We start from the raw sequence: 18,575 nt of genomic DNA, 5'->3' as shown, positions 1-18,575 counted from the left end.
GTGCCAGGCACGCGGGACTCGCGTGCGTGACGCAGGGGTGGGTGTGAACGCGTGACGTGGGGGCCGCCACCGGGCGGGGGGGAGGAGGGGACGGGGACACACGGGGACGGGACGGGACTCGGTGTTTGTTTACGAGGCCCCTCTCGAAATCGTTTCTGCGAAATGGCGCAAGGCAGAGGGAGAGCCCGCGGCCCCGCCCGGGGCGGGAGCCCCCCCCGTCCCTATATATCACCGGTCTGTGGCCCGGCTGCACGGCGGCGGCGGCGGTGACCCCTCAGGAGGGCTGGCAGGCGGGGGACGGGCCCGGCGTAGGTTCAGGCAGCTGCTGAGGGAAGCTGTAAGTAAGGACGCCGCTGCCTGCGGCGGTATCGCCTCTGCTGCTGCTTTGGCGTCGGGCTGCGCAGGTGTCAGCCTGTCTGACCTCCCCTGGCATTTGTGACAGGAGCTGGAGGCGTCTGGGCTTGTCATTTAGGCAAACGGTGGATTTGCTTCTGCAGTTTCAGCGCAACTCTTGTATGCTGTGTAAAACTCTGACCCACCCCAGAAACATCTCTCTTTCCAGAATAAGGATTTTATACTGCCTTCAGCTGTTAGAATAGGAACGTTGTGTTGAACTTGTGACTTCGTACTGAAGCTTTGCTCAAAGAGTTGGTGCCCTTTCTCCCCTGGGAGAAATTGTGCAAAGGGGTGGTAATGTAATGACAGTTTGATTTGAAATTTGGCCTCTGCACAAGATCTGAAGAGATTCATATTTTTCTCTATTGTAAAGACTAGGAAGCAGTTTTATGTATTTCAGTAAGTGCTTTCAACAAGCGTTCTGCATTGCTCAAGGTGGACTTAAACTGGCCTTTAGGGAATAACATGTTGAAATTAAAATGTTGCGATAACATTACCAAATGTCCTGAGCAATAGATATTCCCATGAGATTGTTCAATTTGAATGTTTATCTTTACTGAAGCAACAAGTAAGCTGCATCTGCTTGAAGCAACTCTGTGATTTTAGTTCAGCTTGTTAGTGGTTTTGGGTTTCTATTGTTGGGTTGTGTTTTGTTTTTTTTTTCTTTTTCAGACAACACCGTGATATGAGACTTATTTATTGAAATATATGTTCTGGAATGAAGTAGACAAGCAACATAGGAAAAGTGTAACTATTTATAAGTAATGACAGTTCATTTATCTTTAGACGCGTATTTGGTTTTTGTGATTAACCCAAAAGGCCTTTGGTGGAAGCAAAGAAACAAATACTTGTACTTGTATAGACCTAAAGTGTGCTGGAGGATAAATCATGCCATTCACCCCAGAGTTTTTCATACAAGCGAGCCTCGGTGTAAATGGGCCAGAAGCAGAACATTTTGGTATAACAAATACATTTACAGCCATGATTATTTATACTACAGAGTTTCTCAACTTTTAACTTCTTCCAAAGGACTTACAAAAGTGAACAATCGCATGTCACGAATTAAGAATACTATAGACTCTGTTTCAAAGGCAGTGTCTGGCACTCACAGTGAACTGGTTTCACGGATAGCTCGATTAAAGTCACACTCGGGTAGTCTGGGAAAAACAAATAAAAGCAATGCAGATGCAAATAACATCAATGCAAATCTAGAAAATGCTAAACAAATCACAGATGCCAGAACACAGGAGGATTGCAACAGAGGCCCAGCAGCAAAGAAATCCACGTGTGCAAAGGAGAACTCAGAGTCTATGTTAGGAAGCTCAAGTGACAGTGATCAAGATACTTCAGAAGATTCAGCATCTACTAAAACCCACCTTTTTCATATAAGCTACTTTTCTACAAATTTTGGACAGACTTACAACTTTGTAGCTGATCACGTCAACTGGTACTTTAACAATATTTCTGTTATGGATCAAGAGAAAAAGAATGCTTTATTTCAGGACTCTAAAAGCGAAGAGAGGAATAAGCTTGATTTGTCAAAAAATACTGTAATGAGTGAAGAAAAGACAGTGGATTCGGGAGCTACTTTAGCTCCTGAAGCAGAGACTCCAGGTGCTGTAAAGACAAATCCTTCTCTTCCAGTTTCCACCAAAAAAAGTATTGCAAACTTTCTTTCATATCCCAGTAACAGTGTACAAGCTTTTGTGGACAGTTACATCGGTGGGTTGGTTCCCAAGTTAAGATCTGATACAAAAGCTGTTTCACAAGAAAAGAGTAAACAGCCAGAACAAGAGGTGTCTGAGAAGGATGAGGAGGACAAAGCAAAAGAGGTGAAGACTGCAGAAGAGAGAGAAAGGCATCTGTCTCTTCAGAGGGAAAAGGCAAGTCTTTATTGTTTCTATGTGTATGTGTATTTTATACAAGTGCATTTATACACACATGCATGTTTATATACCTATATGTAAACTTACATATCAGAATAGTTTGGGTTGGAAGAGACCTTTAAAGGTCATCTAGTCCAACCTCCCCTGCAATGAGCAGGGACATCTTCAGCTAGATCAGGTTGCTTGGAGCCCCATCCAAGCTGACCGTAAATGTTTCCAGGAATGGCACATCCAGCACTGCTCTGGGCAGCCTGTTCCAATGTTTCACCACTCTCATCATAAAAAGTTTCTTCCTTCTATCTAGTCTAAATCTTTCCTCTTTTAGTTTAAAACCATTGCCCCTTTTCTATTGCAGCAGGCCCTGCTGGAAAGTTTGTCCCCATCTTTCTTACAAGTGCCCTTTAAGTACTGAAAGGCTGCAATAAGTTACACATACTTACATAAATAAATATATACAGATGTATCTGTTTACATACATATGAGTACATATATATGTACATACATTTATTTATATGTATATGTACGTATGTACTTATATATAGTATATACACATAAAACCTATATAAATGTATACTGATACTGCATGTAAAATGTAAACTTACATATAGATGTCTGTACTTATAAATACATATATAAATGTATGTATACATATATAAAAATGTGTATATACTTTCAATATGAGTACAGACATCTATATGTAAGTTTATATATAAAGTATATAGTATGTGTATGTATACTATATGCATATATTTAGTTTATATATATGCAGAGAGTACATAAATATAGATAAACTAGTTGGTTTTGTGTTGTTGTAGTTACAGCAATCTTACACTTCTTCATAGTCCAAATGCGATGATTTCACAGTTGCCCTGAAAATACCTCTGAGTACATGCTGACACATGTTTTTGTCATGTATTGTTGCTGTGAACCTTCCTTATTTATTTTTCCAGTAAACAAAGAATTAAAAGGTTGCTTGTTTACGTTTAAGCAATGCTTACTTGGAGCCTGTAGAAGATCTCGAGTACAACATGCTGTCCATTACTTCTGAGAAATCTTAAAATAACAGTGTGGAATTGGTCTTGACAAATTGTGCTCATTTCTTAGAGCTGTTTTACGCTATCTGTATGACTTTATCTTTTTTTAGATTATTGCAAGAGTGAGTATTGATAACAGGACTCGAGCTTTAGTTCAAGCCCTACGAAGATCCTCTAATCGAAGAGTCTGTATCAGCAGGGTTGAAGAACTGACCTATCATCTTCTAGAATTTCCAGAGAGCAGAGGAGTTGCAATTAAGGTGCAAATAGTCTTTATGCTTAGACAAAAAATAAATAGCTGACAGACAATCAATGTAGAATAACATAAAACTTTCTCTGTGCTTTTGTGGGCTAGTCGTATTTTTTGTTTGTAAAGATTACGATGTGAAAGTCTATAGCTATTTTTTAGCTGGTTCAAGCAGACTTGTATTTAAACTATCGGTAGTTTAGCTGAAGGCTCTTCAGATTGCAACGTTTAATTTAGAAGCACACAGCATTGTCATGTGGATAGATAGTATAGCTTATTCTAGTGGTAGCTAAAGGTCGTACACTGTGTCCTCTGTCACAGTTGACCAAACAGGAATGTACAGTTGATCTGCATATGCACAACAGTTTTTATGCTTGTTTGCATGCTTCCTTTGAAGAGAGATGGCAAGAGCAGAGCATAACCATCAAATAAGTTCCTATAATCTAGTCCTGCTCAATCTCTTTCCTGCCGTGAGAGGACAGGAGGTGGGTGATAGACTATTCGAGCAGTGCTGGCCAGATCACAGCATTTGCCAGTCCCATGTCATTTACTGAAAGATGTGGCAGATGTGTGACATAGATTGTAGAATTGCTGTAAAGGAGATCTTTGGGAATGAAGTACAAACCAGATGAATCATCCAAGCAGGGTACAGGTGGGGCATCCACAGGAATAGATGTGAGTTACTTTGTTATGAAAGAGTACCTTCAGTTCTCCCATTTTGGTTATAATAGTCTATATCTTTGTCATAATAATTGACATTTAAAAGTTACTCAGTGTGAGGAAGAATTTTAATTTTTGTTTTGTTTTAATATTAGTGCACTTAGAAAGCATTTCCTGTTTTGAAGGAGCATGATGCTCTTCAGTGAAATCTGGGCTTTTAGCTATACTTGGTGTGCACCATACTTGAGTTTATAATTGACCAGTGTGACGTTAAAGTCAATAAAACTGAACTGCTGGTAAATATAGCTTTTTCTAGCTATTTGACAGATTTACATTTCACCTTGATTGTTTAATTCTGATAGGTAGTTACTTTAGCAGTGAGGTGTGTCTGACGTAATATTGGAGTCCTTTCCTTCTCTTGTTAGAAAGAGAGATGGGTACATAGAGATCTAAAGAAGTTTTCCTCTGATTTTAACTGATGTATTATTTTTATACTTAAATGCCAAACTAGTAGGTTTAAGCCTTGATAGTTAGAATGAAATATCTTTGTATTTATCAATAGGAAAAATTAATCCCGTGCCTGCTGCGACTGAGACAGGCAAATGACGAAAGTCTTCAGGCTGCTGTTAGAGAGACTTTAGCCATAATTGGATATACAGACCCTGTGAAAGGCTGGGGAATTCGAGTTCTCACTATTGATGGAGGCGGAACAAGGTGAAACTTCTTTTTTTCTATATAGTTTTTATATATAGTAGCATTTTTCATACTGTAACTGGAAATAAATATTCAGTTTCTCTTTGATAAGTTTGTGCTCAAAGATGCAATTTATGATTTACAGTTCTGTTACATTTGACTATCCAAGTAATGGATGTTATTTTTGTATGCATTTGTGCTTAATTTTCCATGCATTAGTAGTCCCATGACACTGAAATTACCCATTTAAAGTTGGCTATATGCTTAAGTGCTTGGATTAGCTCATTCTCCTTCTGGAAATAAATTTAATGGTTGTTTGAGTTAGTCTGCTCACAATTCTAATCTCCAAAACACAAAACTGATGTGAAATGCTAGAAGTCGTTTATGCTCTTATGATTGTGGTGACTTCATAATACAAGGAATGTTCTTGTACTTGTTTGGAGGGTAACCTGCCTTAGCAGGACTGGTCTCGGATGAAAGAATGAATAGGTTAGTGGTGAAAGCTATTCTAGCCATGCTGTTGATTTATATTTCTTCTACAGCTAACACTTTTTTATTTTTTTTTAAATTTATGCACCACATGTCCTTAGTTACATGTGCTCTAGTTCTGCGTCAATTTATGCACCTACCACAGTTTGTAAAGAGTAGTAGCAGAAGCATATTCATTAAATTTAAAGCCTGATGTTTACTAAAAGCTGTGTTTTCAGGCATATTTGAAAAAATCTTGTTGGCAAATATTTACTGATTCACAAATCTTTATTCATAGAAAGTGTGAAGTCATTGCAGAAATACTGTTTTGTGAACTTCTTGTTTCCCCATAGTATTTCTTTACTTGCATCAAAATCAGTTGTCTTCAGTAAGGAGTAAGCGTATGTCACAACTTCAACATCTGTGCTTCCAAAAGTTCATTGTAAAACATAAAAAAAATTACAAAGTAGAAAGAAGGATACTGTATGTATAAATAAAGTATGTTAATTTTTTTGTTGGCTTTCTAGAAGAGTGACATTATGAGGCACATTATCTTCAGAAAGCAATATCTACATCTGTAACACTAAATGAAACATGTGAGCCTGAATAGTGACTCCTGTGTGCTGTGCCACCTAATTGGTGGTGTTCAGCTGGTTATAGTTGGGTTGATTAGTGCTCTTCAGCATAAGCCAGGACAGATCTGGGGGCAGCATGCAGGAGATGCCATTCTCACCAGAATGTGTTGGCAAGATAGGACTTGGTTTGGTGCTCCTTTTGCCATACGCAGTTCTCTAGCTCTAGCCTACCACAGTTAGCACCTTTTCTGTTGCATGCTATAGAAGCACAAGTCTGATGGTCTGGAATGTATCTCTCCTATTATTTCAGACATGAAATTACTAATAGAATTGAGAGACATGAATTGAGGCCAAAAAAGCCAAACAGAAAAATACTATGTCCCAAGGGGCATTGTAAGACCCTGTTAAGACCAGACTTTGGGTGCTTTATGGTGCAAACGCAGCTAAAACCTCTCCTGAGTCTGAATCTACAGATGATCATAATTGAGCCTTTGCTGCAGAACAGTATGGCTACAAAACAATATGGCTGTAGATGTTGAATACTATTTTTGGTATGCCTGAGTATGCAGTTCATATTTAGTATTCTTCATTCCATTTTAATTGTGTTCTGCTACTCTTTCATTCCCTGAAATATTCAGGATTCTTACTGTTGTAGTTATTCCGTTATAGTTAGTTATAATTAAGCAAAGGTGGGCTTAATTACAGCTATGTAAAATGAAACTACCATTGTATTTGAAGGGCTTTTTTTGTGTTTCAGGGGTTTAGTTGCACTTCAGACTCTACGGAAACTAGAAGAACTAACTGGAAAGCCGGTTCATCAACTTTTTGACTACATTTGTGGTGTAAGCACAGGTAATTAAGCCACACATTGGAATTTTGCTATCAATATAGTAAAAGAACATCTGAGAATAAATGTAGATTTTGCAGAAGTTGACGGTTTCCCAGTGTAAGCTGGGAAAGTACAGGTGTGATTTCTAAAGTCTTTTTTTTGCCTTCTGAATAAGAACTTTAGGTGATTCTTGATATGCTTGTAACTTCAAACAGAGTTGTCATTTTTTTTCAACAAACGTGAAACCTTCTTTTTGCACATAGATCCAAGTATCTTAGATGTTTATGGGGCTTTACAGACAACTAAGATGATGTCCCTCAGGGATAATACTGGGTCAGCGGTGTTTCCTGTCTTTACTGGTGACTTGCACAGTGTGACAGAGTGTGCCTGTAGCAAGATACTGGATGATACTAAATTAGAGGAAGTGGTCAGTGCAGTGATGCCCTCTGTTCAGATTGGCCTGTGCGGGCTGGAAAAATGGCTTTACAGGAACCACCTGAGTTTCAGTAAAGCCAGGTACCAAGCCCTCCATCTGAGGTGGGCTGATGGGGCTAGAAACCAGCTTTACAGAAAAATCCCTGGTCCTGTTGGAACAAGTTAAACATGAATCATCGGTGTACCCTCGCAGCAAAGAAAGCTGACCACGTGTTGGTTTGTATGCACAAGAACATACCCAATAGATTAAGCGTCTCTATTTGGGCACTGTATGTCTAGTTTTAGGCTCCTCAGCAGACCCTTAATCTGTTGGGTATGTTCTTGTACATACTCAGAGGGCCAGGTAGATGATCAGGGGACTGGAGATCATGACAAAAAGGGGAGAGTACAAGAACTGGGTTTATTCAGCCTTAAGAAGAGAAGGCTAAGGGGAGGCCTTATTGCTGTTTCAACTAATGGGAAAATACAGACGAGATGAAGCCAGGCTCTTCCTGAAGATGCACAGTGATAGCAGAAAAGTCAACAGAGAAGTTGGAGTATGGGAAGTTATGATTCCTTATGCCAAATTGTGTTTTTCTTGCAAGGATGGTCAGTCACTGGAAGGAGTTGCCTACACGTATTGTGGAATCTCTATCCCTGGAGATAGTCAAAACTCAGCTGAACAAGTCATGAGTAACCTGTTCTACTTGAATGTGTTTCACCAGGAGGTTGGACTATATGACCTCCCAGCCTTAATTGCTTTGTGACTCAATGAAACTACTTCCTCCCTAGGAAGTAGGAAACTCTAAAGCATAGGTTTCCTTTTAAGACAGTCATCTCTTTTGGAAATGATGCTAGACCAGTAGCAGCATAATGATGATTTCTAACATAAGAGTTGTGCTGTAGTTCAATAGCTCAGTTTCTTTAGAACCCCAAAATCTTCAATTTTTTGCACTATACTCATCTTCCGTGCAGTTTAATTCAGAAGTAACATTACATGCAGATCACCATGACTAGATACAATATTTGTGTTTCCAGAGATTTGCTTAATAGGCTCAGAATAGTAGAGAAGAGGAGAATGTTTAGGTATGCTAGACAGAATTTATTTGTAGGCACAATATAGATCCCTGCTTTACATTTTCAATACTTTGAAAAAGAAATCCTTTGCTAATTAGTTTAGTAGTCAGTGGTGGTTTCTTTGGAACAGAGTTTCTCTAACCAAACACTTCTTTAATGTCTCCTTCAATCATGATAAAGACATTTTACCTTTGGCAGAGAGGCCTGATGTTCTTAATTCAATCCCACTACTCTGATTAGAACTCACTTTGTTCTTAATTCTTCACCACGTTTTGGGTTTTGTACTGCTAGTAATTATTTAACATGTTATTTTAAACTTTGTTTGCACTGTCATGCATTTGTCTGTGGTAATCCAGCTTGCAATAATAGGTGGCAGGACATGGCTAGGAGAGGTTATACTTCACAGTTCCAGTTTGTGTTGATGGTATGTGCATCAATAGAATTTGCAGACGCTTGCAGCAGGATGAATTGGGCTTTAAAGAATGATGTGTTATATGAAAGGAAGGATGGTGCATTACAGTTCTTTTTTTATTTTTGCGCTGTGCATGTTATCTCTTGTTATCATTTAGCTGTTTTGCATTTGTTTAGAAATAATCACTTTTCTGTGAATTCAGCATGATAGTCTATCTTTGTAGTTACGTTCCCTGTACTTCACTCCTTGGTGGTCATAGGGTGTAAAAGCAGACAGTTGCAGAGAAAGGTCACTATAAGGATGGTGTAATGGGCCCTGCCTATTTAGGTCATCTGTCTATTGCTGAGCATAATCTCTGGGCGTGGAAGCACCAGAAAATGTGAAAGCACACACAATGGCCACTGAAATTTTTTTGATGGGGAGCTATGTTAATGTAAATTCTGTACTGAGTTTGTGCCTGTAGAGATGAAAACAAGGCAGTTGAGAGGAGGAAATATCTTTGCCCCATGAACTAAACTCCTGGGAATTCTCTAAGTGAGAGTAATTATCACTGTTCTCCAGAGAATGACATGATTTATAGATGCATAGAGCACTTAACCCATTGAGGGCAACTTACCTGCTGGTGTGCTGTGGATGTGGCTTGTATGTTCTTTTCACCACTCATGCAATCTCCCAATATATCAAAGATACTTCTCAGTAGTGATGTACCTACAGTTCAGTCACATGAAGCAGTTTATAATGTCAAGAGTATGTAATCAGGCAAAGTGTGTATTACCACGTTTTCAAATGTGCTGGCCTGCTTCAAGGATTTTTGAAATACACTTTTTTCCTAAATTTCTGTATCGATTTAATACAAAGTGGCATTCAGATGTATCACATGAGGGATTCGATCACTTACATACTTTGATCAAAGATTCTTTAAGCATATTGTTTTCCAGTGCATTTTACTACAAAGACATCTGAATTGTACTGGTCTCTTTGATCGTCAGCTTTGGATCTATGTGAAGTTTGTATAAGGACTTCACATAAGGATATTGTCCTAATATATTCCTCCCAAGTTGTTAAGAACAGCGCAGGGCTAGTGCCCCCATGTATCCTTCCAGCCTTCAGTGATTTGCAGATGAGGAGCCTCCTTAAACAAAGCTGGCATTACTCTGTGTTGATGATTTATTTTCTTTTTGCCCATGATGTCTTTACAGTTTTGAAATGCATTTTAAAAACCTTTCTGATGGAAGAAGTATTTTTTTCAGGAGAACTGATGATTTAAGTCAAGACACACTGTTACACAGCTGGAAGCGTCTTTAGGAGGTTATCCCATTTCCCAAGGCAAGGATCAGCTGTGTGTGTTTCACTATTGACAATTTTCTAAGATTTTTAATCATGTCAGACCTCTTCAGAAAATTTGTACTACTGTTCTGCTGTCTTTACATTTGGGGGAAAAAAAAATAAAACTGTGTAACATGGATTTTCTACTGCAGTCCAAATTTGTTTCCTCTTGTCCTGACTCCCCAGCAACATGGATAATGGATGCTTTCTTCTCTCTTTGCAGCAGCCTTCTGTGTATTTAAAAGCTTTTGTCGTGGCCTGTTTACTCGGGCCTTGTTACAGACTGATTTCCTCAACCTGTGATTGTTTTTTGGGGAGTTTTTTTGTGGACTTTTTTGTTTGTTCCTTATGTTTTTCCAATTGGTCTACATCTTTTTTGAAGAATGTTATTCAGGTACACATATAGCACTTCAGCTGAAGTCTTCCTAGTACCAAATAAAGAAGGAATACTTCTGTCTTTCAGGTTATATTTGTGTCTATCATGTTGTATTCTTATGTTCTTCAAGATATGCTCCTTAGCCTCATGGGTTCTATTTAGGTAGTTTTTATTTTTTCCCCCTGAAGTGTTGGCCTGGTTGAAATGGTGAGATGGTGGCTGGAGTGTAGAAGTTTGTGATACAGAGCAGGATGTGATGAAAGCATCAGAAACCTTTTCCACTGGACAGTCTGACAGAGGACGGTGTGACGGTCTGACAGAGTCTGCACTATATCTTTGATTTTGACTTTACTCTCCTGTGAGTGTCTGATTCCCATCTAGGAGGTTTCAGCAAAACCTTTTAATGTGTACCTTGAGTCTGATACTAACTGCTGCCACTTGTGTGCTGATGTGCACTGCAGTTCTTGGTGCTGTTTCTCAGGAGGTGAAGTGAAAATGAGCTTTGCATTTGGTATGAATTTTAGCTCTTTGGCTTTGAAACTGTGCACCAAAGTAGAAAATGTGTGATATTCTAAAATCAGTGCTGGAGAGTTAAGAGGAAAAGGAGGTAGCATAGGATTTGCATGATTCAGGAAAATAATGTTTCTCTGCTGCTAGATGTTTAGTCTGTGTCAAATATAGGCATTCGGTGATTTGGCAGTTTGAGTAAGTTCCTCTTGATGAAACTTTGATGTCTCAGGTAGGCCCAGGTTATATTAAGCATGTGTGCTACATTTTTAAAAATGGGGACCAACAATCCACTAACACTTGGTGGTGAGTGATGTGAGAGCAAAAGAAGCTTGGAAGTTAGGTCTCGTTTAAAGGCACAGTCTTTTTAGTGGTATTCTGCAACCATGCTTTTTAGATAATGTTGTTTTATTCCTACAAGGGTAAGTCATAAATGTGTTTTTTAGGCACACACTAGATGGCAGTATGTATGAATGACTAATTATAAATGGTTGGAACCAAATGTATTCCAAACTAGTCAAAACTGCCTTCTTTTTACAGAATTTTCCTAGAATTTTTCTTTAGTGGTTCGGAGTTTGCCAGACAGCAAGTAATGCTCCAAATATATTTTTTAATCCTACAGCACTGATTTCTTTTACTCTTTCCAAATAACACAGTGGATTTGCTTTCTGCCGTACACATGCTTGCAGGGATGAAATCTGCAAAATGAAGTAATGCCATTTGTCAACTCCTTATAGTTCTGTTTTTTAAAGTAGACTCTTCCTATCTTGTGTATGTCCTTTAAAACACAGTTTGTGATCTTTGATCAGGAATTTAGTGACATAAATGTAAATTGATCTGCCCTTTTCAAGATAAGAATCCTGCTGACCTATGAACTACATTAAGTGGTAAGACTTCTTTACAATCTTACTCCAGGCTGTATTTTACATTTCAAAATATTTCTTTTTCAGGAGCTATATTAGCTTTTATGTTGGGGTTGTTCCATATCCCTCTGGATGATTGTGAAGAACTGTATCGCAAGTTAGGATCAGATGTTTTTAAGCAGAATGTCATTGTTGGAACAGTCAAAATGGGTTGGAGCCATGCCTTTTATGACAGTGATGTCTGGGAAAAAATGCTCAAGTAAGTAAAAAATGATCAGGTGAAAAATAATTACGATAATGTCTGAGAGCCTTTAGTTTTGTTATTGTTTCACTGGTAAGCAAGTTCTTAAAACAAGTAGAAAGGATTAGCATACACTCTCATTCTTTTGAAATAACTGTTTTACCAAAACATTGAAAGCCTTTAATGTAATGATTTCTGTTTCTGGGGAATAAAGTAAGCCTTAGTGCACTGATTTCTGATTATATTTCTGTATGCTTGCCAGCTCTGCCTGATCTGACTCATTATAGATCTGCTACAAATTTTACTAGCCACCTGCTGTGCCTTTTTTTCTTATAGGCGACATGGTGAGAAATGAAATAATCTGCTGTAGTAGGAATTTTTCATCTTAGCTGCTGTATTGAGGGATTTTACCTATTGCCCCTTTGTTTGAAAAGGGAAATGAGCTGTAAGGATTGCAATTAAAAAATATCAGCAGTGTCAGAGTTGCCAATGAAATGGTATTTTTTCGTAGATATGTATACAAATGCATTAGTGGCTATTCAGGAAAAGTCATTGGAAGAAATTAATATTTATTACAAGCTTTATTACTTAGTTTTATTTATTGTATTTGTACTGACAGTTCCATTGTTTATAGACTTAGCAAACTAATGTCATAGTTTCCCAAACAGTAAGCTGGCACTGCTACTGAAAGAACTGAACCAGCCTTCCCTGAGACAAAGTGTAAAATGATAAAAAGCTGCTTTGGATAAGTAACTAAAGTTCCTTTGGGAACATGATTCATGTGTTTTATGGGATTCAAAGAGTTTTTTCTGGACACTGTAGTGGGAATACCTGTGCTGTCTGATTTTTAAGCATCTCACTTCTTTGCTGAAGTGGAGAGAGAGGCTTCCAAGCACTTCTTCTCTGTGCTCGGGCGTATTTTTAGGAGTAAGTGTGTTTATCAAATGAACATCACAAGTTTCTCCTCTCAGATATCTGGAGTTCCTCTTTGTTAAAAAAGATATTTTTCTCTGCCTTCCCTCTTTTCCTCCCCTGCTTAGCTAAAAGAAGTCTTGTGAAAGTCAGAATTGCCTCATGTGAAAGTATTTTACATGCCTCTGATTAAAAGCTATTATTCTTTGTGACGACATGTAACATGAGGGAGGTAAAGCATTCTACTCCTGTGCAGTGGACAGAAGCCAGGCAATTATTATGTTATCCATAGATTAAATTAAAAACTAAATTTACTAATCAACAACTGACTTTTTGTCGACCCGATTCTGCAGTATTGGAGGGAGATGCTATGTCTACACATTTTATTGAAACTGTAGGGATTCCTGCAGGTTTCCTTGTGGTGTGGTTAGAACTAAGAAGGGAATTTAAAGGTTATATAGCATCTCTCTATGGCAATGAGAAGGTCATGTCTAACTTTCTGTCATTGCATGGGAAAACTGCTTCATGTTTTGCTTTAAATTTAAAGGCTTAAATGGTAGTAGACTTGTCAGTCTTGCTTGAAATAGAGAGTATCCATTTACCCTATACAGGCATGCAATATACATTTAGCCTTAATACAATATTGATGGTATTATTTTCTGTCAGAAAGTATTCTTGCTGAAAATAATTAAGCTAATGTTGCATTAGGCTAATGTAGCATGCATTCATGAGGCATATAATTAATTCCATTTCAGAAAATGATAACTGATTTTGGTTAACTAGATTTTGATTTTGGGTGCTCTAGGGAATTGATTTTGTGTCTTACATACATGTTTATTTTAACTCTTCTTATGTATTCTTTGAATTACAATTTGAGGACTGATTTCAATCAGTTATTTTCATTACTTTGTGCAGAAAATTATAGTTACTGTGTGTCATTGTATGTAATGCTACATTGAATTGCATTTGTAAGAAGAAACTGGTTTATAGTTTTGTGTTCTTTTGACTGTTGTTTACATACACAATTTTCTTCTTTCACACTGTCCTGAGAAACTACAGGAGAAATTTGGTGAGCAGCTGGAGGTTTTCACAAGCTAACTAAAATCCCATACTGGGAATTTGTAATCTCAAGAAGTAATCAAGCATTGTATAGGGGATGGGGTGAAAGTTACATGTTCTCTGTTGGTAGGAAAATGGATAATGCGTGTGTTTGGGATTACAAGTAATAATACTTCAAACCAGTATTTCTTAGGCAAATTGAAGTATAAATTGAGACTGCTCCCTAGTGACTAGATGGGCAACACATTCTGTTCCAGTTAGTCACTCCAGACATACTTAACAGATCCTGCAGCATTATCAGTGAGATGTTCTGTATCTTTATGGAACATGCAATAATACGCCTCTCCTGTATGTTTGGTAAATAGTCATGGTTTCCTTGTGCTGTTGTTGTTGTCAGAAGAGGTAAAAGTTACAATTTTGCCTTTCAAATTGAATGTTTTTTCTCCAGACTGTTTGGTTGTACCCTGGCTGTAGCCCATTAGAATGTTTCTTTAAGCCTTAGGGTTGGCAATACTTTCTTCATAGCATTATTGAAATAAGTGTTGCGATATTAGTGGTTCAAACCAGTGGAAGAGCAACATTTGTAAAGGAGGCTTGTTTAGGTGTGTCATGTGTAGAGGACACAGGTCATAGACAGACACAAACAAAGCAGATAAATGGAAAAATGGGATCACAAATGAAATTATGTGTAAAGTAATAACCCATGAGTGGAAAAATGTAAAATACTTAACAGGATTTAAACTAACATCATAAGTTATTCAGGTGTTGTCATGGACAGTTTAGTGAAACATCTGTATGCTTGTGGACAAACAAGATGATGCAGTGTGTGATGGCTGAGATTGTATTGTGGATTAATGTAACAGTATTTTAATATTTCCTGTATTTTCAGTTTCATTTAAAATACTGTTTACAGTCCCAGTTACCGCATTTTAGAGAATGTCTCTGTTGCAAGATTGGTAAAAAGTAGCCAGTGACCTAAAGATAACTCACACAAAGGAACTGGGACTCTTTATCATTAAGAAAAGAAAACAAGTTAAAGCAGTAATTTGAGACAGTAAGATTTCTTGAGAATTACCGTTCTCATCTCTTCTTCAAGAACAAGGGACTATTCAATAAAATTAAAATTAGGAGATTTTTCTCTTTCAACACAGTATGTGAATAAACTGGAATTAATTATGTTGTGACTTCAGTAGAGAAAATAATTGAACAATTTGTGAGGCTTGACAAAGGCATTTATATAATACACAATTACACTATTAATGCTAGCAACAAAGCTAAAATAAATTTGAATTTATCTTTAGACCCTAATGTCTAAAGTTGCATAGTAGTGTAAGGGATTTCTTGTACCTGCTGAGAAGCATCAGTTCCTGGCCCTCATAAGAAATAGGATGTGAGAAAATAATTATTCAGTTTGACCATTCCTATCATTAAGCAGTGGATATTGCATATGCAGCTTTTTAGTATTCAGGGTTTGGGGAAAAAATATCTAATACAGATATTTAGGAAGAAGTAGATGAAAGTGATGCAAATCAGTAGATGTCTTTCATATCTCCCCTCTGTCAGTCTCATCTTGTTTCTGAATGTTGCTGCTTCATGGGTTTGTGTGCCTTCATCTCCTTCCGTAATAAATTAGTGAGTGTAGATGGCACTCTTCCCCTCCTGGTTGATGACTGTGAGTCTGGAATTAATGCGGTTATTGGAAAAAGTAAAATAGAACAGCGCTATTGCTATAAGAATTGTGTGAACAGCAGTGTTTGATAATAGGACTAGAAGCTGTCCCCCTTCGTTCACTCAAGGACACATACGCAGCCATCCTTCAAGCACAGATATCCACTAGTGGAACAGTAAGTTGTTCTACCTCCAAATACAGTTTACTGCCTACTTTGAGGATTGCTGCTATTGTGGCATTTAAAGCTTTTATCTTCTGACCTGAATAGATTGATAAAGGTGTTGTTTTTAGCAGTGGGAGCACTGCTACCTACTGTCGCAGTAGCGCGAGCTATAGATGGATGATCTCTTAACAGCAACACATGGAGTCACCTTACTTAAAAAGCGTGGCAATACTGAAAACCATCTTTGCAGACTAAGGTAGTTGTGCAACCTGTGTTTGTGTGGGCTCTGTTTGAAGAAAGGGAGAACTTGCTGATTTGAATGAAAATCTGTTTGGAATCGTTATGGATAAGCATCTGCTTTGTAGAGTTTTGTGCCTTTTCTGTAAGCAAATCAAAGTGGAAATAGATGCTGATATGAGATTATTGGCTAGTATGCTGATCTCCTCCAGTCTCCTGCACTATGCAGGAGGGCTACCTTCTAGTTGGCAATTAGAATACTGACCCTGATGCTGATGTGATGATAAATTACAATGCTGACCACTGGTGTGATTTCACTCTCATATTTATAAGAAAGTATCAGTGTGAAAAAATTCCACCTGAAAAAGAGATGTTAAATGCATATTGAATTATTGTTATGGAAAATTACATGTAGTTGTTTTAACTTTCTTCTAAATCATGTAGACTATTGTCTGTCTTTGCTTTTGTTTTCATAATAATTCAGGAGAGTACCTTTAATTATTATAAAACCACTTAATAAAGATATTGCTACATTTAAGAATTAAAAAACTAAGTCCTTTGCTTTGCTCTCACAAAGTAGTTGGGTAACCCTGATGACTTATGGTTAAGTATGTGGTGAGGTGAGTAACTGAGTTGAGAACTCTTCAGACTTATTTGAAATATTGGTCTATTGAAGTCAACCAAAGAAATCAGATTATTAAAGTGAAATCCAACTATTGCTTCTTTTAAATGCAAAGTTCTCAGAAGTAAGGATAATAAAAATGTGTCTTGTGCATGCTAAACTGATGGAGCATTTTCAATTTTTTACACTTATTTGTAGAGAAAAAATGGGCTCAAATCTTATGATTGAAACTGCAAGAAATTCCAAATGTCCAAAGGTAAGTACATTTTTTTGAAGGTAAATACTAATTATGCTCCCACAAGTACTTATTAAGAGTTCTGAGTAAGAGTACTGTCCCTAGAAGAAATTTTGATAAACAGCGTGAGTACTCTCCAAGCTTCCATATGAGATAATCCATGCTTTTATGGGATAGAAATTCATTATATTCTTAATTTTTTGTGGCAATTTCTTATATTTTTATTTAATGCTTGAAATTAGAATGTGTTTCAGAGATGCTGAAAGGCTTATAAGCAGAGAAATAGTAGGTCAACTTCTTGAAGTTGTGCAAAGTTTGGTTTTTTTATGTAAGAGAATTCTAGTGTCTGGAGGTCCTGTCACGTCAGCTGTGATCTGTATTATTGTGTTGTGAGAGAACAGGGTTTCTCCTCAGTTTATCTGGATTACCAAGTTTTCTCCAGTCGCGTTCACCAGTCCCAAGATCTCTATTTTTCCTGTATGATCTAAAGGGCACCAATTAATTGGAGGGGTGTTATATACAGCAGCAGCACGAGAGTGAAAGATGAGAAAGCAAGGGTATTTTATTTTTGGTAAAGGATAGGGTGTGAAGAAAGAGAAATATAATAGCACATATTTCAGAACAATCTGTAATTAACAGGTGTTTTGGTGTCATAGCACTATATTCAATGCTTTACTGTTAAATGGAAGATATTCACATTTTTCTAAACATAGAAACATGCGCTTGACTGACTGCGTTCCTAGTCCGTGTCTAAAACAAGGACATGAAAAGGCTGGAGTGGTATGTTGCTTTCTGAGAGAGAAGCTGTCCTACGTTGACTTGAAAGTTATCTTTGAACCAGGATCTTTGGCTTCCTTCCATGTTCTTCAGTAATAAAATGTGAATATAAATAGAGTTGAAACTAGCTATTCCCAGTAATTGCTTTGTAGTGCTGGCAGTGCTGGCACTTTTCACAAGGCACAGCAAAATGAAAATAAAACATGCAGTTGTGTGCTCTGCTGCTGTTAAATTCATGGAGACATGGATTTTTCCAGAAGGTGCTCAGCACTTTACAACTTAGACTGATTTGTGAAGTGGAGGAATTACCAAAAATAAATTCAAGCATTAGTTTGATAAGCTTTCTGTTAAATTTTCCAAAATTTTTTTTCTTGCTGTTTCTGGTAGTGTTAAAACCAAACCTTCCTTCTGACAAAACCAGGAAACTTTTCCGCCGTCAAATCATCGAGTATGGAATTTGATTGGGGGGGGGGGGTTAGCATGTTTTATTTCACTTTCACTTTTTAAAATTTAATAGCCGTTATGAAAAATTCAATAAATAACCAAGTAGGATTCCAGAGATGTATTTAATATTTCATATTGTGGGAGGTTATCATTATTATTTTAATAATCACCATCATATATAACTACTCTTGTTCTTTCTTAACTCACTAGGTAGCTGCAGTAAGCACCATTGTAAACAGAGGAACACCACTGAAAGCATTTGTTTTCAGAAACTACAATCACTTTCCTGGTGTTAAGTCTCATTATATTGGAGGCTGTCAGTACAAACTGTGGCAGGCCATTAGAGCATCATCTGCTGCTCCGGGTTACTTTCAGGAGTATGTTTTGGGCAACGATCTTCATCAGGTAAGTTGAAATCTTCTGTTTTAGTATGTATTTTCCAATATTATACCT

The 18,575-nt window shown here is 37.6% G+C and overlaps 1 protein-coding gene across 3 annotated transcripts in view; it reads left to right on the top strand.

Moving 5' to 3' along the window:
* Nucleotides 1-136: 136 nt before the first annotated feature.
* The window catches only part of PNPLA8 (patatin like phospholipase domain containing 8), a 41,109-nt gene continuing 22,670 nt past the window's right edge, over nt 137-18,575 (top strand). The window contains exons 1-8 of one of the 3 annotated variants that reach the window (XM_014963846.1): nt 137-337; nt 1,069-2,279; nt 3,427-3,576; nt 4,786-4,937; nt 6,717-6,811; nt 11,851-12,022; nt 16,865-16,922; nt 18,333-18,527. In XM_014963846.1, coding sequence (XP_014819332.1) covers nt 1,161-2,279; nt 3,427-3,576; nt 4,786-4,937; nt 6,717-6,811; nt 11,851-12,022; nt 16,865-16,922; nt 18,333-18,527 — 1,941 coding nt within the window. In that variant the 5' untranslated portion in view covers nt 137-337; nt 1,069-1,160. Of the gene's footprint in view, nt 338-1,068; nt 2,280-3,426; nt 3,577-4,785; nt 4,938-6,716; nt 6,812-11,850; nt 12,023-16,864; nt 16,923-18,332; nt 18,528-18,575 lie in introns of those variants that run through there. The other 2 variants (XM_014963844.1, XM_014963845.1) reach the window with 2 other exon arrangements.

This window comes from Calidris pugnax, unplaced genomic scaffold (genome assembly GCF_001431845.1).
Source record: "Calidris pugnax isolate Ruff unplaced genomic scaffold, ASM143184v1 scaffold44, whole genome shotgun sequence".
NCBI classification, from domain to species: Eukaryota; Metazoa; Chordata; class Aves; order Charadriiformes; family Scolopacidae; genus Calidris; species Calidris pugnax.
This window is presented reverse-complemented; position numbering and strand designations above follow the sequence as displayed.